Source organism: Ursus americanus, chromosome 7 (assembly GCF_024610735.1).
Source record: "Ursus americanus isolate L20-20 chromosome 7, mUrsAme1.1.p, whole genome shotgun sequence".
Classification (NCBI taxonomy): domain Eukaryota; kingdom Metazoa; phylum Chordata; class Mammalia; order Carnivora; family Ursidae; genus Ursus; species Ursus americanus.
In genome coordinates this window covers 30,673,454-30,696,922 of record NC_142133.1, presented here as the reverse complement: position 1 = coordinate 30,696,922, position 23,469 = coordinate 30,673,454, and the positions used below count along the sequence as shown (strand labels likewise).

The 23,469-nt window shown below is 36.2% G+C and overlaps 1 protein-coding gene across 1 annotated transcript in view; it reads left to right on the top strand.

Moving 5' to 3' along the window:
- The window catches only part of PELI1 (pellino E3 ubiquitin protein ligase 1), a 58,352-nt gene that overhangs the window by 20,760 nt on the left and 14,123 nt on the right, over positions 1 to 23,469 (top strand). Inside the window, exon 2 of the mRNA XM_045788101.2 lies at positions 22,523 to 22,662. Coding sequence (XP_045644057.1) covers positions 22,592 to 22,662 — 71 coding nt within the window. The 5' untranslated portion in view covers positions 22,523 to 22,591. The remainder of the gene's footprint in view (positions 1 to 22,522; positions 22,663 to 23,469) is intronic.

Here is a 23,469-nt window from a genome sequence, read left to right as displayed (position 1 = left end):
CAGTTTTAAAAAGCATAGAAATATATCATGTATAACTTTATTTGCTTATAAGACTATTATATGATTTAAAAAGGGTATCTCAGAAAAATTCTAGTGGCAAAAAAAAGGTGTTTTTCCTAATTTTAATAGTTCCTTTTGGAGAGAAATATTTCTCATTTAATCTTTGACTCTGCAACTCCTAGCACAGTAGCTGACCCATAGTAGGCACCCTGTAAATATTTACTGAACTAACCTCAATTTTAGAAATTTCAGAATAGGACAGTGTTATCTTTCTGGGCTTTAAAACTACTCCCCTCCCCACATGCCCACTTTTGTATCTCAATTTTGGTACAAATAGGTTCTCAGTTTTGAGTGTGAAGAAAACTGGTTGATATTTTCATCTCCCCAATCTTAGCTTGAGCTGCAGTTACTTAAAAGGGAACTAGATTTAACAGCATACCATCTTTTCAGGTATCTAGAGTATAGAATATAGTTTCTTTTTTTTTTTTTAAGATTTTATTTATTTATTTGACAGAGGGAGACAGCCAGTGAGAGAGGGAATACAAGCAGGGGGAGTGGGAGAGGAAGAAGCAGGGTCCTAGCAGAGGAGCCTGATGTGGGGCTCGATTCCAGAACGCCGGGATCACGCCCTGAGCTGAAGGCAGACTCTTTTTTTTTTTTTTTTTTTTTAAGATTTATTTATTTATTTATTTGACAGAGATAGAGACAGCCAGCAAGAGAGGGAACACAAGCAGGGGGAATGGGAGAGGAAGAAGCAGGCTTCCAGGGTAGGAGCCTGATGTGGGGCTCGATCCCAGAACACCGGGATCACGCCCTGAGCCAAAGGCAGCCGCTTAACGACTGAGCTACCCAGGCGCCCCTGAAGGCAGACTCTTAACGACTGCGCCACCCAGGCGCCCCTAGAATATAGTTTCTAAATGATATGAATGGGAAGAGTCTGTTTTCATCTGAGATGACTAATGGGAAAAAGTCAATCAACTAATGTAGAGAACCTTTCTGAAAAAAGGATCTACTCCTATCTAGCGGTCAGTCCTAACAAATGTAGTTAGAGGGAAGCTGAATTCTGACTTTCCAATGTTAACTGAGGCAAAAGCCTAGGTTTTCCAGATTAGTTCCAATTTCAGGTACAGTAATCCTCTGACAACAAGGAATAGAACTAATATTAGCAAAGTTGCAGTTGTTTCAGTCAAGGGCTCATTGGAAATAGAGGTGGAGAAAAACAGTTAAAATAGCATTAAATGAATATATTTTTAGCACAACAAAGTTCCAGAAGACATCCACTACCAAGTGAAGCCAATGTTAAAAACCTGACTCACTTAACACTGTGTAGGAAACATTGCTATGGTGTTGTAATCCTCTAAAGCATAGTCTCCCAACAAGTGTATATGGAATCATGGCTCTGAAAAGTTTTCAAATCAACTCTCCCTGTTGAGCAGGGAGCTGGACTAAGGGGCCCCATCCCAGGACCCTGAGATAATGACCTGAGCCAAAGGCAGAGGCCTAATCGACTAAGCCACCCAGGTGCCCCTCAAATCATCTCTTAGTGGCCTGGATTTTGATGGGTTTTATGCTTTTATTCTGCCTTGTTTTGTTTTTGTTTAATAAGCATCAGCAAAAGGGTTGCTAACAACCTGGGCTTTTGCAAATTAATATGTTTTAAGGGATGTTTTTTCTAGTTTTGGTAGTCTGTCTGTTGTTGAAAAAATATGAGGTAAAAAGATTTTCCCTATTGTGAGGCTATAAAGGGGAATCAATAATTGCTGTCATGCTTTTTGTTTGCACTGAACTGAATTTTTTAAAATGAAGTGTTGTTTTTTGGTGTATAATACTAAAAGTCATATTTGGTGATTTCTTTGGTTTTCTTCCAACCTACCACACCCAGCTTCTCATTCCTGTAAGTAAATTCAGACTTAGTCAAATTTGTTATTGTTCTCTGTACCTAAAAGTGTAAAGACCATGTCCAACATCGAACAGGGATTTCTTTTGATCAGTTTTGACCTGGCTGGTTTCAATAGTTTTATAAAGCATCTTCCAGCTGCATATACAGTCTCTTATTCCTTTTACATATTTGCATTGCAGAAGCATCTGTGTAACTCATCTCACTTGAGGAGCCACATTACTGGCCTGTTCTTGATCCATTCACCCTGAGAAAAAAATAAAGATACAAACCCATCCCTCTCTGGTAACCTTCCTTAGGAGAAGAGCCCTCCCTCTGGGAGAAGTTCAGCAATACACAGCAGTACACAAATGCTGAGGGATCCCACACCAGCCCCATGTTCATCAATATAGATTTTCGTAAATAGTAAAAAATTGACAAGGCATGTGAGGAGAATCAGTAACTAGAAAAAAGGGGCCATGCTGCCTGTGCCTTTGGGCTTTCCGTAGCTTACTTCATCCATTTTGTTCTTAATGCATATGGCAGATATTTCCCTCTCTGTACTCAGATTAACTTCTCATATTGGTTTACTCTATTTTGAAAGATAACTCTTTCTTTGAGATGACTTCCCAAGAATCCCTAAAGTGAATTTTATGTGTGCTCCTGCAGCCTAAATTTTGGGTCACACTATCTCAAAATTCCACCCAAATTTGGCAAAAACCCATTTTTCCGTAATGTGGTAATAATCCAGACTAAAAATATGAATTTGACATAATACGTTATTTTTATCATAGACATTTTTGGCAGACAACTTCCAGCCCTGGTTTGATTGATTGACCTTTGCTGTGTAGAATGATGGAAAGGACAGGGGCTTAAATTCAGACCATAACTTTTGCCACTCAGTTTCAAAATGACCTTATGCAAATTATTAACCTACTTTCCTCATCTGTTATAAGACAGTTGTAAAGTTTGAGTTTAATGTATATGAAGTTCTTAATACCTGCTACCCAGTAGATAACACATGTTTGTTTTCTTCCCCTCTCTGAAACCTTGTTTAAAGACTTTTGATCAACTCCAGAATAAAGTTTAGTCTCTTTACCCCGACCCTTAAGACCCTACATTGGGCACTTCTTTGCCTTTCAGCTGTATCTCACTCAATTATTAGACATTTATTCAGTGCTTGCTGATAGTGATTGAGCTTACAGAGACATGCTCCTTGATTTCCACAGACTTACTGTTTATTGGCCTTCTAACCAATCCCTTTACTCCAGGGAACCTACTTATTTATCCTTTCTTGAGCACATACTATAGTTTTTACTCCTTGCCTTTTTTGTCTTGATGCATGTGTTCCCTCCACCTGAACGTCCATTTTTCTGCTTATCAAAATCTAGCCTGTCTCACAAGGCACAACTCAAATACCCCTCCTATGAAGATTTCCCTGGATCCTCTTCCACCGAAGTGGTAACACTTTTCGTTGAGGTCTTACAGTACCTGTGGTCTTTTGCTTTAATATAGTATCTATCCTGTACTGATTTGAGTTGGGCTGATTGAATTATACCCTTTTTCACTAACAATAAGGAAATAAGTGGTGGTGTAGGAAATTACACCTTTTACATTCATCTGAATACTCCCGTAGCTTCTGGTATTATAGTGAATGTTCACTGATAATTTGTTGGATCAGTAATTGCATTATTAGTTATTCTAGATGCACAAAATTTAAAGTAAGGAGAGGGGCACCTGGGTGGCTCAGTAGTTAAGTGTCCAACTCTTGATCTCCGCTCAGGTTTTAATCTCAGGGTTGTGAGTTCAAGCCCTGCATTGGGTTCCACAGTGGACGTGGAGCCTACTTAAAAAAAAAAAAAAAAAGGAGACCACAGCTCTCAATTTGAAAACTACTCAAACATCTAAGTTAATTAAACTGCAAGGGAAGCCTACAATTGCTGTTGTTAGTACAAAAAAATCACTAATCAGCATTTAATGGAAAATACCAATCTAGAATATTGGAAGAGGGATGTCTCTTTATAATCTTGTTATGTGGAGATATTATCATATGGTAACCTAGAAATAATAGTTTTCAAACTATTTTTAGTCATTTAACCAAATAAGACTGTAAGCTAATATTTGTAGCTAATATTTCCTTATATAATAAGGTGGTAAATGTAAATGAAGTGTATTCCTGAGTTGTGTGAGTCATATTAGTAAATTATGGAACATGTGGAGTGGGGCACAGAAACCCCCGATTTATAGCCTGTTAGTCAGAAGTAGAGATAGCCTGGGATTTACAACTGGCATTGGAAGTGGGATGGTCTTTTGGAACTGAGTTCTTTAACTTGTGGAATCTGAGTTAACTCCAGGTAGGTAACATCAATTGCATTGAGTTGTTGGACACCCACTTGGTGTCAGAAAATTGATGACTCGGGGCGCCTGGGTGGCGCGCAGCCTTTAAGCGTCTCCCTTCAGCTCAGGGCGTGATCCCAGAGTTCTGGGATCAAGCCCCACATCAGGCTCCCCCGCTAGGAGCCTGCTTCTTCCTCTCCCACTCCCCCTGCTTGTGTTCCCTCTCTCTCGCTGGCTGTCTCTCTCTGTCAAATGAATAAATAAAAAATCTTAAAAAAAAAAAAAGAAAGAAAATTGATGACTCAATTGGTGTTAGAGGAAACACCATGCTCTGTTGCATTCACGAAGGTGATGTAAGATGTCAGCAAAACATAAACCAAAAAACTCATGTCTGCAGTTAAAGCTAGATTGAAACAATATGAGGTTAGAAATTCCAGGCCTGATTGTGAATTTTACGATTTCTGGTACAAAAAGCATTTGGCTTGGGAAAGTCTTAAGCTCTGTTTGTGAAAACTTGTAGAATGTTCAAATGATTACTTTCCTCCATTTCTCTGGTTCAACAAGTAATAGGAGTTAAAATACTTGGAATTTTTAAACTTTTGCAAGTTCTAAAGTTGCATGAGTTCTTCTGATCTTTTATTCTTCAAAAGATCAGTAATTGAATTCCAGATGTACGCCAGCATTCAGTAATCTCAAGTTTATGACTGGGTTGGTTTTTTTTTTTATTATGTGGTAATATTTTGTTGATTTATTATTTATTACAACAGCTTTATTAAGATATAATTTATATACCATACAGTTTACTCACTTTTAAGTGTATACTTCACTGGATTTTCGTATAGTCACAGAATTGTGCAACCATCATCACGATCAATTTTAGAACATTTTTGTCAGCTAAAAAAACACCCCATAGCCTTTGGCCATCACTCCTCAAACCCCACTTACCTGCCCTCACCCTAGTCAACCGCCTACCTTACTTTCTGTCTCTGGATTTGCCTGTTTTGGACATTTCATATACATGGAATCATATAATATGTAGTCCTTTGTGAGTGGCTTCTTTCATTTAACATGGTGTTTCCAAAGTTCATCCATGTTGTAGCATATATCAGTAACTGTCAAAAGTTCTTTAAAAAAAAACAGAAGTAAAATCAATCACTGAAGTAGAAATTAGTAAAAGTTTATTGAGCACACACATCAAAAAGATAGTTTGCAAACCAGGAGCACTCAAACCAAAACATGGAATGAGGCTCAGAGGTATATTGTTCTAAAGCAGCTTATATAGTGTGAAGGCAGGAATGTTTATTCTTTACGGTAATTACTTGCAACCTTGGAATTTTCTTAAGGGAAAGAGAATTGGTTACTGCTCACCCCTTATCAATTTGGGGGAACTATATTGCTTATGATTTTTAAAAGTCAAGTTAACTTCACTTATCTTGCTTAATAAGCTAAATTAAACTTTGCTTGTATGAGTGATCAGGGAGTTTTCAAGTCTGGTCACCATTTGTGTTTGATTCTAACAGGTCTTTATTCCTTTTTATTGCCAAATATTCTATCGTATGGACAGACCACATTTTGTTTATTCATTCATCAGTTAGTTGATGGACATTTGGGTTATTGCACTCTGACTATATGAATAATGCTGCCATGAACATTTGTCCACAAGTCTCTGTGTGGACATATGTTATCATTTCTCTTGGATATATACCTAGGAGTAGAATTCCTGGGTTGTATGATAACTTTATGTTTAATCTTTTAAGGAACTGCCAGACTGTTTTCCAAAATGACTGCACCATTTTGTTTTCCTACCAGCAGTGATTGAGGATTCCAACTTTTCCACATCCTTGCCAATACTTATTATTATCTGTCTTTTACTATGGTCATCCTAGTGGCTGTGAAGTGATATTTCTTTGTGTTTTTGATTTACATTTTCCTAATGGCTAGTGAGCATTTTTTCATGTACTTATTGTTCACTATATCTTTTTTTAAAGAAATGTCTGTTCAGATCCTTTACTAATTTTAAATTAGGTTTATATTTTATCATTTAATTCCAAGTTTTTTATATATCTGTATTTAAACATAGATATATCTATATCACAGAAGTGATTTGCAAATATTTTTTCCCATTCTGTGGGTTATCTGTGGCAGTACTTTTGACATCTCGGTTTCTTTGGTTTGTTTAAGGAGACTTCCAGGTTAGCAAAAGCCCACAAAGTGGGAGAGTGAACAGACAGTTCAGGGAGGCATAGCCCCTCTGATGAGCAAAAAGAAACAAATCTCCATGGTATGCCTGTCATCAAACTTTCATTTATCTAATTTTCAGCTTTCTCTTTATTATATAAATTATAACAACCAACAGAGCAAATAATAGAGCTTAAAGGTGAGTACTTGGCTATCTCATATGATAATACTTGCACAGTACAAGGTAGGAGTTACTTGTTGGCTGACTGTTCTGTTCTTTCGTGCTTGTGGTCTTGCCTCCAAAACTAATGAAACAGACTGACAGAAGTCAAAAGATCTGGGGGGGAAAAAGGAAGTCAAAAGATCTGTTAGCTAGCTCCACTACTTAGGCCTTATTTTTTTTTCTTTTTAAGATTTTTTTATTTATTTATTTGACAGAGAGAGACAGCCAGCAAGAGAGGGAATACAAGCAGGGGAGTGGGAGAGGAAGAAGCAGGCTCCCAGCAGAGGAGCCCGATGTGGGGCTTGATCCCAGGACTATGGGATCACGCCCTGAGCTGAAGGCAGACGCTTAACGACTGAGCCACCTGGGTGCCCCTACTTAGCCCTTATAACTTCATCAAATAACCTACCCTTTCTGGGTATAGATTTTTCTCATCTATACAATGAGGGAATTGAAGGGAAAATTGTGAGAATTGAATAGGAAAGATATTCTTTAAGGTTCTTTCCAGCACTTGAATGTGATTATATGGTATAGTAATATACAGAAAGTATACAGTAATATACTTTCTTCTTCTCCTTCTCCTCCTTCTTCTTATTCCTTCTTCCTTTTTCCTACCCCCTCCCCTTGCTGAAAAATCTTAGGCCCCAATATACCTTTTTCTCAAAAGGATTGGAGGTAGATGGATTTGGCAAGTAAAAAACCAGGTACATGTAGATACTCAGGAAAGACATTCTAGAATAGCCAATGCCATCTGTATGATTTTGCTTATGTATTAGAAGAACATGACCTACGCATCACCAGTGAGGCAGAACTAAAGGATGAAATAATTTACACACCTGCTGTGGGTGTGGCTAGAGGTAAAGGGACTATGAGGAATAAGTCCTTGATTGCTTCCGTGGAAGTTTTCAGAGATCATTAGAGCAGAAGCACGCTCTCAGAGGTTAGTTGTGTCCCAGGGTGAAATCAAAACCTAGACTACAACTAATAAGAAGAAAAACAAGACCATAAGAAAAAAAAAACCATCTGAAAAGGCCTAGAAATTGTGAGGTAAGTGTACTTCATTTTGTTAAGCCTTTTTCCAGAATGATTTTTAAAAGTTTTTAGGGTACTAAAAGTTTATCATTGATCCCAAAACTTAACCGAGATAACTTGACAGAAGTTCAGACACTGTAGATAGAGACCAGGAAGTTTAAGACACCTATAAACCAAGCTAGATATGGAAGAAGAGTAGGGGGGAAGGTCACTGAAATTCAGGTCCATTTGCCAACATGTGGGAACTTTGATTCCCACCAACCAAGAAAAGTGCTTAAAGTTTTTGTTTTTGTATTTGACTGGCCTACATATTATTAATTAGACATTATTGTAAATAAAGCACAGGTGAAAAGCAAAAAAATACGGGCACCTGGCTGGCTCAGTAGGTAGAGCATCTGACCCTTGATCCTCGCAGTCATGAGTTCGAGCCACACATTGGGTGTAGAGATCACTTAAATAAATAAAACTTTAAAAAAAGGAAAAGAAAAGAAAAAAGTAGAATTCGGAATGGGAAAGAAGAGCTTGGAGATTTAATTCCTGCCCTCTCTCCCTTATAAATATGGGTCTTTGTCTCATTATAAAAATAACTTACATACTCACTTAGAAAATATGGAGGTTTTGTCTTTAATGTTTTCTTAGAGTTCTTTAAGAAAACTATATTCCCTCAGGAGACTATTTGGTATAAACACAGAGCTTGAAATACATGAGGAACTTTTATACTCTTAATGCCCTAATTTTAATCATTAAGGTAGTTCATGATGATAGCATATGAGCTACTGATATCTCATTTACCTTAGTTGTTGAGCAAGAAACACAATCCCAAATTAAGAGAGTTGATATGTTGTTCTAAAGACTGGCAGATGCTTAGGTTTTGTTATAGACTCAAGTTGAAGGCATAGTCACAACTACATTCTACTTAGTATGAGCGTTGGACCTGTCATGTCCGGCTTCTTGAGCAGTTTCATCAGCCCGGAATCACATTACAAGGCAGGATCACCAAATAGCAAAATCTTAGAATATGCCCAGGTCATTTTTACAAATATATTTCATGAACTGGACACGAGTCTACACTGGTTAGGCAAAAGCAGACTACTGGAGCAGGTTTACTTCACAGTAACCAAAGTGGGCCTGCTGCCAGCAGAATGGGCGAAAGAAACTATGCAGATTTACTGAAGAAAAGCTTCAGGCAATATGACACAGATACGGAATGCTGGGAAGCGACAGAAGTAAACTTGCAGCTATAACGTTGCAGGGGGAGAAGGAGGGGTTATTTTGTGCCAAGGTGTTAGGTGACAAGGTATTATTAGACTTAAGCCAACCAAAAGCATTTTTATATAAGGGAATATCAGCCCCTAGACTGGAGTTGGGCAAGAGTTTAATGCGTGGAGAGTATAGATGGTTTGCCTATGCAGCTCAATGAACAGGTATGAATCAGCCTTTACTCTTGTGACTTAATTAGCATGCTTTAAGGAAGGAATCTTAAATGTAATTAAGCACAAAGCAGGTTCACCTTTGTGTAGAGGAATAGGTGAGTTCCATGCACAACCTTCATCTTAAGAAAACATTTCCTAAGAAGAGGAATGGGGTAATTTGGAGTAGCAGGGAATTAGCTCTTCAAATGAAGTTTACAAGAGCAGCTGACGTCAGTAAGTAGGGTGCCCTCAGTAGCTATTTGATGAACTTTATTTAAATAATCCCAGCTCACCTCTGGGTATTGCTGTCGATTCTCCATGTTCATGAGCACCAAATGAATCTAATTTATTTTAAAATACAAATCTAGAAATAAAAAAGCGTGGTCAATTGAAAATGTAATTCAGTGTTCACCTGTTCTTATGTCTGCAATAATGTAGTGTTTAGTAACAAGACCAAAAAAGTCTGATTCATTAGATAATGTTAAGTGGACACTATTCCTTTTGTGTGAATTGCACTGAGTTGTCTGGGTTTTTTTAAATGCAATGTTTCTTAACAGATTATTATACTAAATCTGTTAAAAATAAATGATTACACTATCATGAGAAGGTAGTTCAGTATCTTAGTTATCCTTCTGACATTTCTAGAGCATTTATATAGTTAATTCAGTCAGCCTTTTAAGAAATAGAATACTGCCTTTTCAGGTACTTTATTCCATAACTTGAAATTAAGCCTGTGTTAAAAACTGTTCTGTGCTTCCCTCTTACTTCCGTTTCTTCCGTTTTGGGCTACAGGCTTCCTTAGGGAGGACATGAGGGAGAACTGAGTTCTCACTTCAGCCAATAGAATTTAGAATTATATAGTGTTTACCTATTTTGCGTAACACAGGCCCACCCACACACATTATGAGGTGCTTAAGTGAAAGAACACTGAGCAGACAGCTATTCAGTGTGTGATTCCAAGTGTAATTGGGAGATGCTTTAATACTGTCTGGATTTTATCTACTGGTGAGAAGATTGTTTATCTCGCTTAGGCTGATAGCAATGGAATAAAGAGGTAGGTATTCTGTAGCTTAATTTTAAGTGTCACATCGTCAAGTTAAAGGTAAGGTTGTAAGAGGAACGATTTGAATCATAATCAGATCGCTTATGTTTAAATTTTTCACATTCAGCTTTAGAAGTATGTTATGTATGAATTACATTTCCTTCTGTCTTAGGGAAAGGGTTGAATAAATCTCTAGCTCTGAGGCTTTTGTGTTTTTAGGGAGGCTTTACACTGTTAATCTTACCTCCATCGGTCCTAAGAAAAATATCTACAGGTGTTTATTGCCTCTGACTATTGATCAACAGAAACCTGGAAACCCTTCATGTGTCATATTTTCCCAATCCAAGCTAGTGTTTATGTAGTTCTTTTTTACATGCTTTAGAACTTAATGTTGTCCATTGTTTCCTTTTGAATTATTAAATTTGTGAATTACGTTGGTCTCTGAAGAAAATTGTTTGGAAGCCAGAATGATGGTGCTGGCATTGTACTTTGGTTAGCTATTGACAGCTTATTCAGAATCTTGTTTTTTGACTGTAAATCTCCTCTTGAGGTCCTCTCAAAGAGATCTAGGCCTTTGAGATAACTACAATTTACTATTCAGACATTTTCACAAGATAGGGAAAATTATAAAGATTTTTTTTAAAAATATTGAGAGTCTTGCTTTGTAAGGATTTTAAGTAATGGTCCTACTCTGAATGTTTTGTTGTTCTTCCTCTGATACGATGGGAAGAGATTTAATAATTTAGATTTGATGTTTGATGAGAGGGGACTCTTCCTGCTATAAAATGAACAATCATAAGTTCCCAATATTCTTTTCGAAAGCATTGTGTTTTCATTAAAAGAAAGGGTTAAAATTGAGATTTATTTTTCTTGTTATAGGAAATTTATTAAAAACTGAATCTTTTTGCTAGCATACTGACATGCCGCCCAGTAATGTGTGTTCATTTTTTGTCATATTTTCTAATCTGCTTGTGAGGGGGAAGTATTCACTCTCTTGTACATACATAAAATGGAATTAACAAGAGAAAAGTTGCAAATTAGGAGGAAAAATTAATCATAGTAATTTTGCATAATTGGGGTATTTGTGATATGATAATATAACAATAATCAGTACAGAGAGGAAATTTGTAGAAATACCTCAGCTGTATGTATCGTTTTCCTAATGAAAAGAGTTAAGTAGGAATACCACACTGAGTGATTTAAAATATTCACTCTGCTAAAAAATAGATGTTCTTAGCCTCCCACACACAATATCTCAAATTACTGCTATAAAAATTTATGGGGAAAACATTACGATTTGGTCAAAGAAAGATCAGCTGCCACTTTTGAAAACTTTTCATGAACCAAAGAGAAAACTAAAATTCTCATAAAATGTAACTTTTTTGTTAGATTAATAATAGTTGTCATCTTTTAATAATGATCTCTTTCTATAGGTAGCTGACCTTACTGTTAGAAACAATATTGGAGATTCATTTATAATTTGAATTTTCAACTACATTTTTTCCCTTCCTTTTTAGTAGACTTTATAATGGAATTATAAAACTATAAAAGAGTTAAAATTAACTTCCCCATAAGAGCAGGAAATACATACACTAACTCTGACTTAGGTATACTGATTTTCCCCTATTGAAAATCAAACATTTATACAACATTCAACCTTGACACTAATTGCAATGATTTTTGAGGCCTTTGATTATATTTCAGGGCCTGTTACATATTACAAGTAGTAGAAAACTAGAACTTGCTTGGTGTCAAAGTTATCTACAAATAATAGATTATAAACATTTGTTTAGATACTAAGAAATAAAGATGAATCTCTGAGAAAATAAATCTGAAATGATGGAGCAGTATTATTAAGTATTCGAAAGACCTACTTTGTATGCCTAACTAAATACATAGTGGGTATTTAACAAGTACTTTTTAAAAAAAAAAATTTACATTACATTAGGTCCTGAAAAATCCCTAGTTTAATCCTCACAGTTTGAATAATTTTAAGAGACCCAAAAGTCTATGACATATGTATATAGTGAGTGAACCAAGCAGATGGGCCCAACATCCAAATCTCAAAGCAGCTTTGTTGTTCTCATTCAGCCTTGGTGACAAATTCTATGAAGTGTGGAAACTATTGGCACCATTTTGTAAGTAGAGAAAATCATGTGCTAGAGAATAGGTTTTGTAGATTCGAGAATTCATCAAGGACCCTGGATATAGCCCTCATGACTGTCAAGGGCCAGAATTGTCAGGGTTGGTCCTACACAGTCACAGCTTGGACTTTCACAGTATCTCCTCTAGTCTGAATAAAACACTATCGTCATGAAGTAATTTAGTGAATAATTCAGGAAAGTTCTTGACTTTTATCTTTTCAGTATTTTGTTTTAATGAAATGTATCAGAATTATAGTTTGATACTGCTTTTTCCTAACTCTTCTTCCTCCCAGCTCCCCTTCTATTCCTTTTCATAAGCTATTTAAGACAAGGATTCATATGTGTGGGTGGACAGAACTCAAATTCAAACACTGTTAAAGACTTCAGTTACATGTAAATATACATATATTAACTGAATTTACATGTATTAGCTGACTTAATCCTCAGAACAACCTAATGAGGTAGGCACTATTATAACCCTGCCTTTATAGATAAGAAAAATAAATGTAAATACATTAATTCAGAAGCTGTGGTATTATTGCATATACAGAGTGTTTTCTAATAAAGCCACATACAGTATTAATAGTAAAGTTGCCCTTGTGTGTCATAACTTTTTTTTTCTTTTTTTAAAGAAAAATCCATGAAACGTGGTTCTGCAAAATTCTGGTCAGTGTAGGAAATGGATCACTTTGGTTCTGGTATCACTCAGTCTGTTGAGTGGCCATACTTGTAGTAACAACCTTCTTGACCAAGGGGCTGTGGATGGGCAATTTCACGTCAGAGAAAGGACGTGAGGCCTGGGAGGCACTGTGACTTGATAGAACCAGCACAACGTGGAAATATTGTACCTTTAAGTTGTGAGAAGGCTGAAAGGAGGCCAACTTTGAGTCTTGGATTCATTTTTTAATGCCTTTTATTAATTTAAGGGGCTATTTTGTGTATTTTCTGTTTTCATTGTCTCTTTTTTACTTTTGATTTTGAAGTAAGTTTAGCTTATAGAAAAATTGGAAAAGTAATTCAGCTAGTTTGCATATACCCTTTACTCAGCTTCCCTTAATGTAAACAATCTATTAATCAGATTATATTTATCAAAACCAGGAAATTAACGTTGGTACAATACGATTAACCAAACCATAGACCATATTCAAATTTAACCAGTTTTCCGCTAATGTCCTTTTTCTGTTCCAGGATCCAGTTCATGACTCCATACCCCAGACAGTTACTGCATCTCCTAATCTCTTCCAACCTGGGAGCTTCTCGGTCTTTGTTTTTTATGACTTTGGCACTTGGAAGGAGTACTGATAGTTATTTTGGAGAATGTCTGTCAGTTTGCATTGGTCTGACGTTTTCTGGTAATTAGATTGAGGTTACGCATTTTTTGGCAACATACCTTGGAAGCGATGTGTCCTTTGGTGCATCCTAATCAGAGGATACAGGATATCAAAGCATCTTATTACAGATAATGTTATCCTTGATCAGTTGGTTAAAATGGTGTCTGCCAGGTTTTTCACACTGTGAAGTTTCTGTTTTCTCCTGTATAATTAATAAATGTCTTGGGGGAGATACTTTGAGACTATTATTGTTGCCTTTTTTTAAATTAATTTATTTGAGAGAGAGAGCACACGCACACAAGTGGTGGTGGTAGGGGGGAAGCAGAGGCAGAAGGACAAGTTGACTCCCCACTGAGTGCAGAGCCCGACTTGGGGCTCCAGCGCGTCCCACAAGACCCAGAGATAATGACCTGAGCCAAAATCAAAAGACTGTTGCTCAGCCGACTCAGCCACCCAGGTACCCGTGTTGTTGCCTTTTTAAAAATGCATGTAACTTGGTCAGTGTTTCAGTAAAAATAAGGACTAGAGAAAACCCAGGTTATTCTCTTTCTGGGAGTAATTTAACTGTCCAAAATAATTATTACATCATACTCTTTTTGGAGGGGCCCATAACCTACATAAGATTAGTATGGTTTACTGCTGGAATATAAAGAGATGACCATGGACTCAGTTCCATATTTTAATTTCATAGGTTAGTATACATTTAAAGTGGTTGGGAAAGAAACCATTTTATTCATTTTTTACATGTTTAAATTTTATCCAAGGGACTTTTAAATTCAGCTTTAAACAATTAATTGAATTACTGAGAAAATTAAAATGGCTAGTCAGTATTAGTTTATTCCCATGTTAGGACAAGAGCATGTAACATGTAGCCTATAAACTCTCTTTCATATTTTATAGTAGGAATAGTTCGGGGATCTTCTTGTTTGTTGTTAATTTGTTTACCATTGTAGTTCTCTCCTCTGTACCCACCCCCTGCCATGTACTTTTAAACTCAGTTATTTTAGCAGTTCCAGAGAGCTGGCTAAAGTTTGAGTTGTAACCTTATTTTTCTTATCTACAAAGTAAGGGTTGTAATAGTTCCTATCTCATTAAGGTTGTTCTGGGCATTAAATCAGTTAATACATATAAAGTGCTTAGAACAGTGCTGGGCACAGGGACAGAACCCAGTAAGTGTCAGCCACTATGAAAAAAAAAAGGTAGCATAAGCATGAGTTGGCTGCCAGTGTTGGGTGCTGACTTTAGGAAATGATAGAATTTTCCATGAATATACTCTTATCCAATGTTTTTGTTCCAAATAGCTGTCAAATCCCACTGAATTTGCTGCTTTCTGCAGACTTTTGTTTGGGATTTTAGTGGTTAAACCTAAGGGAATTTCTAGTCTTGCTTTCTGAGAAGCATACCCTCATTTTAGGAACTTTGGTAATCTGAAAGGGTTGCATACAGGCCAAGTATGGGCAGAGACAATAAAATTGTTTGAAGCCTTATTTGTGTCTTTTAAAATACATTTCTAGGTGTAGGGAATTAAGTGATCATTTGAGGTCAGCCAATCAGAAATGCTAACCTGCAGTTTTTTTCTTGGTTGTTACTTTTTAGGGAGTACATGAAGGCTTCTGTCCATAAGCTGTCTTGACTCACTTCTAATACATGTTTTTCTTTCCGGCAGTACCAGGAATTTGCCTTAGTGTAATACCCTGCTTTTCATCTTAGGTTCCTTTCTCCCTTTCCATTTTTTAAACAACCATGCAAAGTCTGCTTCATTTACTGAAGTTTTTATTGTTGGTCACTACCAGGAAATAGGATTGACAAATACAGTGAGCAGTGAGGAAGTGACAGTTTCAAACAATCTCAAAAAACACTAGTCATAGTTGCATAGTTGTTACGAGTCCATACTAGAGTGTAACTTGTTTAGTTTATTTTACACAGGTATACTTTCTAGTCTCTCTCCTAAATGATCCCATAGTAGGGCCTCCTATTCTTATTTAGGAATTAGCCCCACCCAGTCTTGTATGAGATTTGATTTGCTGTATCTGAAAACCCAGACTACTTAACTTCTAGGAGCCACAGTTTCTCCATTTATAAAATGGGGATAAATGATTATACTTTATATAGTTGTGATAGAAATTAAATGAGTTAATGTATGTTGAATTAATACATGGGTTTCAGTTCTAGCTTTGCCAGATATTACCTGTTTGGCCTTGAACCCAGTCAGTGGCCTTTCTGACTGACACACTTAGTTCCCTTATCTGGAAAATGGAGTTAATAAGACTTTCCTATCTAATTCACAGGGCTGTTTTGAGGGTCAAATAAAATAACCTTATGTGAAAGCACTTTGCTAATTAATATTCTGTGCAAGTGCAAGATAGACTTTAATCCAGGGTTGATTCAAGTTGACACCCCTTTTGACTTAAAAAGATTTCCCTATGCTTTCCAAACCTTGCTTTTAATTTCTCTAGATATGGGCCCCCTAGGTCAAGAAGATATTTGCTTATCTGGCCTTCATGGATTAGCCTTTCTCTAAATGTCAGACTACCCAGCACTGGCCTATAAGACTACTTCTGTGGCCACCCCAGCTCCAGTCCCTTTCCTTCAACCACTTAAGAGAGGTTGCTACAATATTAAAATGTTTTAAAAGCAAAGAAACATTAATAATTAATCACCATCAAGGTAAGATGATAGTTCTTCAATTTTCACTTCCAGCACTCTTATTGATCCTAATAAAATACTGAAACTGCAGCTACCTTCTAAGCCATTTTCTTAGTTAATGACCATTTAAGACATCAGTATGATGAAGTAAGAAAACAAAACATTTATTAAATATCTTACTATGTGCCAAGCACTATGCCAAAAATAGGGGAAATTTCCCTCCTGAAAACAAGCTGTCATCCTCAATTTGAAGATTAGAACAGTGGTTCTCATTAAAGTGAAGGCTGGGAAGGTGGGACATTTTTGATCATCACAACTAGGGTTGCTCCTGGCACCTAAGGGGGTGTAGGGGCCAGGAGTGCTACTGAACCTCCTGCAGTGAACAGGCCAGCCACCCCACAGTGTCAAAATATCAGTAGTGCCAAGGTTGAGAAGCTCTAGTTTAGTGGAGCAAATACTGTCCGTGTGAAAGATGTTAACTGCTTTCCCGTCAGGAGGAAAATATGTTGTCCCTAAAAGTGGTAGACTATCAGCATGTCATTTGGCTATCCTAATGAGGAAGACTAGGTGTTCACACAGGGAGTGCCCTGTATTTTGGGAAGGGGAGCATGGACTTCACTTCGTCCGTTGCTTTATTAAAAAGCTTAAGGTCACTGACGGGCGGTAGTAACCTCATATTCCTGCTGGCTCTATTGTTTTCTTCTATCCTTTCTTTCCTTTTATGGAAGAATGCTGCTTATTAATCCTGCTGATTGTGAAAGAAGGAAGAAGGTGATTAGATTTTCACTCTTATCAGGAAACTGCTATAAATTCACCTCCCTTCAATCATAGCTTAATTGGCTTCATAAAATGGCTCCACCACAAACATACCAAAACAGTTCTGTTTGAGTCATCCTTTTGAAATCACCAAAGGGGAACTCTAGTATAGATGGGAATCTGTGTCATTAGAGATAATATATGCAATCCACACCATTTTTCACCATAAAGAAGCATTTCATGTTTTAAAACATTTTCCTTTTTTTTCCCCTCAGCATCCCTTTGTGCCTACTCACTTCCCCACCAAAATAGAAGTGTTCAAAAGATTATGTAAACATCTGCGGAAGATCAGTTTTGTTCTTTGTTTCGTATTTGTTTTGCTTCTTTTTATTTTTCAGGGCAGGAATTTTGTACTTGTATTTAGTAGGTAGTAAGCAAAAGGCTATGTGCAATATAAATAATAAAAGAAAAACTGTTTGTTGAGGGAGCAATTTGAACAAGGATTGATTTCCCAGTTTTCCTTCTTTAAGTGAAACTGACAATTATATGTTATAGAAAGTCATTCCTTCAGGAAGAGTTGGTATGAAAACAGTTGTACTTCACTGGCCTTTAAACAACAAATGATTAGAATATTTTATCAGTTAAATTAATGAGACTATTTCTAAGAAATATATATTTTACGGCTCATTTTTTTATGTTTTCCCAGCCTACACAGGAAATAACACTGTTCTAGAATGTGTTTCTTTAAAACAATCTGTTTAACATGGGAGGGTCCAGACTGATGAGAACATGCTTACTTTCTAAGGATCAAGCAGAGTTTTAAAATAAAAGGTATTCTAAAACAGCCTTATTATTAGAAGGATTTTTTTCTATCATTTTTTTCCAGTCTCAGGTAGAATTAATGGTGCTATTTAATGTTCTTTTTGTTAGATCGTCACATTGGGATAGAATTGGATATATGAGGTCAGACCAACTAACTTAATTGAGTATCAACAAGTAGGGCCAGTAATTGAAGCATTAGAATATACTTTATATAGATACCCATTTCACGTTCTCAAGTGAATTTAGGAATGGTTTTAGGAATTAATTTTGAAGGATTCTGTATTTTATTCAGATTTTAAATATAGGGAATATACAAGGAGGGTGGGTCCAAGAGCACTATCTAGCAACTTGGCTTTGTTAAAGATTCTAAACCACTGCGAAAATCATGACTCTTCAGAACATGTAAAGATTCTAACAATTCTTTCTGACAAACACCTGTCAACATGTATTAGAATTGCAATGCAAGGTTCCAGGAAAAGTAGCTGTCATAGCATATGTTACTCATAGTTTAAGAATGCCAGTTATATATCATTGGTTATATGCCATTTTTGAATTTAAGAAAACTGTTTGTCTTGGGTCATTTAAGTGTATAAACAGTACTACTAAAGTGTTTTATTATAGGTTTCAGATTATTAGATACAGAAATAAAAGCCAAGTTTGAGTGTGTTCCTGTGATTGAAACTTTTATATCACTGATAAAATATCCCGAAATCAGGCCTTCTAAGGGACCTAAGCAGAGTAAGAATAATTGGAAATCTGTTGTTTTTCTTGGCTAATTTAGCCAAGGTCTCTAGAAAGTATAGAGTGGTGGATATATGCTAGCCCTACTCCAGTTACTTGTCAAAGCTAAAAATTGTTTCTTTTGCTATAGAGGCGATGAGACTAAATCTATAGCCCTATATGTACATTACTTATAAATTCTTATGTTAGAACCAGATGGTCTTGTTTTTTTACAGCTCCAAAATTCTCTTCATTCTACTTTAGTCCCATCATTTTTAGAGATGAAGGAACACTGCTTTGTTCAAAGAGAGCTAGAACTAGAACATAGGCTAATATTTGCTAGCCATGCTGTGCACTAGTGCTGGCCAAATATGGGCAGTCACAAATATCACTCTCAGATTTTGGCCATATCTGTGTACTTATTGATACTATTTAATACTATTAAATTGACTTACTTTAACTGAGTGTTTTTAAAAGGAACATTTTACTACTATAAATGGAAAATTATCACTTCCTAAAAATAGTAACTCTAAATAAGAGTCCAAATCAAGACAAAGCCACATTAAAATTTAATTTAAACTTTAAGTTTAATTCTTGTTATTAAATTTTTAATTCTTGATGTTCTTGGTCAGAAATGTATCAAAGCAATGTTTTTGTGTTTGATGTCAGTACTTGAATTGTCTAACAAGAAAAGCACAGTTAAAGCTTCTAATTAAACTTTGCTTAGCTTTTTGTAATGGGATGCTCCTTTGGTGGCGGGGCGGGGGGGAGGCAGATAAGAGCGTATGAATTCTTGTTTGTATATTAAAGTCTGATTTAATATAGGTCAGAAGGTCTTGTTATATGGAACCAAAATTGTTCTTTGGTTATTTGAATTAATTTGTTTTAAAACTCTTAAATTTTTACATTGAAGATTTTAGTTAGCTTCATATTACTTCTTTTTCTCAGTGGAGGATATGATCATTATAGTTTATTTTACTGAAAGAAAACATTTCTCTGGGGAGATGAAAGGACTTTATAGAGTATTTGAATGGAGGAAATGTGGGTTTTTTTAGTAGTTCTTAAGCATGTTTATTTAAAATAATGTGTTTTTTAAATTTACTAACAATAAAAATTAGTGTGTTTGTCTGAATTGCTGGTCTAAATGTGTGTGTCAGTTACAAGGGAAAAAAGAGGGTCAAAATGGCTAAGCCTTCTCCTTTTCCTTGTTCTTACTCATTGGGCTACAAATAGTCTGTGTTGCCTTCTCTCCAAAAGTGCTGCTATAGAGGCTGTATTTCGCTGTACTATAGAAAAAGACCAATAGGCATTTTTCATTCATTAGTTTCCTATGGAACTTGTTGGTGGAAGTATAAAATCAGAAGACTGTCATGGGTTAGCTAGTAAGAGTTTTGTTGTGAAAAACCTTTGTAACAGGTCTAACAGGAAGACCATGGAGAGAATGGATGTAGGAAATAACTGGTCCCATTAAGCTGCTGATGAAATGGACTTGATAGTATTATGGGAATTGTTTATTGTAACATTTTTTTCTGGCTTATCAGAAATATTAGTCTCATTTTTCATATGTGTATCAAATTTATATTTCTTAATTAAACTTTTTAATTTGAGATCATTGTAGATTCATATGTGGTTGTAAGAAATAATACAGAGAGATTCTGTGTACCCTTCACTCAGTTTCCCCCAATGGTAATATATTGCAAAACTATACTAAAATATCACAACTAGAATATTGACATTGGTAAAAATACAGAACATTTCCATCACCACAGGCGTCCTTTCTGTTGTCTTTCTGTAGCCACACCCACTTCCCTTTTACTCCCACCCCCTCCTTAAATCCTAGCAAGCGTTTGTCTGTTTCCCATTTCTATAATTCTGTCATTTCAAGAGTGTTACATAAATAAAATAATTTATGTAACCTTTTTTTAATTCAGCATCATTCTCTAGAGATTCACCCATGTTATTTCATATATACCAGTAGTTTATTCCTTTTTATTGCTGAGTACTGTTCCACAGCATGGATGTGCCACAGTTTAATCATTCACTCAGTAAAGAACATCTGGATTGTTTCCAGTTTTTGGCTATTATAAATAAGGCTGCTATAAACATTCTTGTGCAGGTTTTGTAACATAAGTCTTCATTTAATTTCTCTAGGATAAATGTCTAGGTGTGCCATATATAAGTGTCTTAAATATTCCTTTACATACATTTGAAACCACATCAGACAGTGTTAATAATTTTTGCTTTAACTTTCAGACATACTGTAGAAATTCAAGAAAAGGAAAGCTTATTGTATTTACCCATCTTTTTACTTACCGTGTTCTTTCTTCTTTTCTGATGTTCCAGGGTTCTTTTCTTTTATCATTTTTCTTCTTAGAGCATTTCTGCTAGCCATTCTAATAGAGTAGATCTGCTGGTGACAAATTCTCTTTAATTGTCCCTCACCTGAGACTGTCTTGATTTCCCCTCCATTTTTGCCAAATATAGGATTCTAGATTGACAGTTCTTTTCTTTCAGCACCTGAAAAGAATATGCTACTTTCTTCAGGTTTATGCTCTGTGCAGTTTGTTCAGCTTCTTGAATCTGTGGTTGTGTGGTTTCTCTTTAACATTTGGTAAGTTTTCAGCCATTATTTGAATACTTTTCAGCTCCACTCTCTTTCCTCTTTCTGGGTTCCAGTGATACAAATGTTAGCTCTTTTGCTGTGGTACCACAGGTCCATGAGGCTCTGCTTTTTCTTCATTTCCTTCCTTCCTTCCTTCCTTCCTTCCTTCCTTCCTTCCTTCCTTCCTTCCTTCCTTCATCTATTTTCCCTCCGTTGTTCAGAGGAAGTAATTTCTTTCTTCTGGTTCACTGATTCTTTATTATGTCCCTTTTATTCTGCTGGTAAGCCAATCCTAAAAAGTGAGCTTTTAAATTTTTGTTTCTTTGTCCATACTTTTTTTTGTTTGTCCCAAATATGTTTGCAGTTGCTTATTAAAGCATTTTACATTTTTATCACAATCGGTTTAACCGTCGTCTCAGCTTTGGTATTTACTGATTATCTTTTTGCATTGTCTTAAATCTTTCTAGTTCTTAATACAGTGAATTGTTTTCTATTAAAACCTGGACATTTTGGTGTTAGTTCTGAGACTCTGAATGTTATCTAAACCTACTGTTTTTACTGCGTTTTTCTGTCACTGCTTTGGCTGGAGAATAGTGGCTGCCTCCTTATTACTGCCAGATAGACATAGAAGTCCAGGTTCCCTACTCAGCCTTCACTGACACCCAAGAGAAGGGACTCCTTGCTACTGCCAAGTGAGGGTGGAAGTCCAGGCTCCTCTGACACTGCTAGAGTAGACGTGGGGGCATGTTACCAACCAGGAGGGTGGAAGTCTTGGCTCCCTACTTGGCTGCCCTGACAATACCCTGGTTGGAGGAGGGCGTTGGCTTCTTCATTATGGCCTCATGAGGTGGAAGTCTAGGCTCCCCACTTGGCTTTTTGCTTGTGTGGTAGGGCCAGTGTTTTTTGTGGTGTTTGGCTACAGTAGAGTGGTTGTTGTCAAAAGTTCTCTCTCTTGCTAAGGCTGCCCCTTTCTTGTTCCTTTAACTAGCGAGAGCAAGCTCTTGGGTTATATTAAGCATAAAGAAAACCCAGAGAAACAGCGCTGTGTCATTCATTCCTTGTGCCCCAAGGTACCTAGCTGGTCTACCTTCTCTCTACTTTTCAGAGTCTTCTTATGTTTTATATATAATGTTCAGAGTTTGTAGTTGTAGTTAGTAGAAATAATAGGGAAAAATACTCCTACTCTGTCTTCCTAGAAGTGGAAGTTACCAAATTTGCATTTTTAAACTATTTAAACAGTTGGACCAAATATATAACCACTATAGGGGAAATGTCATACACTTTGTATATTATGTGATAACTTTGCATAATACTATGCTCACAAGGACTGCTAGAAAGTAACCTCTTTATTTAAATTGAAATTCATTGTTCACATTCTTAATGAAAACTTTTTCCCTCTAGGAGATAATGCAAAAGGTGTCCCAAGGCTCCTGACCAGTAAACAAAGATTTGAGAAAGATAGCCAAGCTCATGTTTTCTCCTGATCAAGAAAATCATCCATCCAAAGCACCAGTAAAATATGGTGAACTCATTGTCTTAGGGTAAGTTTTCTCCATCTGATGACACATAAAATTGAATAATATATAGTAAGTTTGACATCCAGGTTAAAATTACTTTTTAGATTGTATATCCTATCTATTTCCAAAAATGATATAAAGCTACAGGATAATATTACCTCAAAATAATATTGATAATGTTAAATCAAGAAACTCTCTTAATCCTCTTTTTTATGCCATCTCTTATAAGTGCTCACATATGCATTAACTTTGCCTTGCCCTTACCCCCAGAAAGAACACAGCTTCTTAAAGATGAAAAATGTAAAGTCTAAATGTCTAAAGTCATATGATTGTTCCATTTGTCTTCCCTATCCCATCTTTTAGAAAAGTTTGCTTCAGATGACTTTACCAAAATCCCTTCCCCATTTAGGTCATTTCATGTAGGTTAGTATTTATTTGCTCCTTTGTCCTTCTGAGGTAATTGTTGCTTTGTGCTTATGGTCCTGTTCTTCTTGTGATAGAGTTGTACAGGCTAAAGATACGATGACTCTGAAGCCCAGAATCTCACTACTTGTTTGCTTCCTAAGTATTCTCATCCATACACCTTACACAAGACACAATCTAAAGAATGAGGAACAGATGATTCCATATTTCAGTTTATTCAGTCTAAACTTGCATTAACTGTCAAAACAGAGACACAATATTAGTCCATTAGCTAGAGATTTCAGAAACTAGAAATTGCAAATTTTACTTTCCCCCTGATATTTCTTTTCTTCTGTCTAGGAAACAGCTCTAGGAATAATTATATGACTTTAGACATATAAAACAACATGTTTTAGAGTCAGGTTGGTA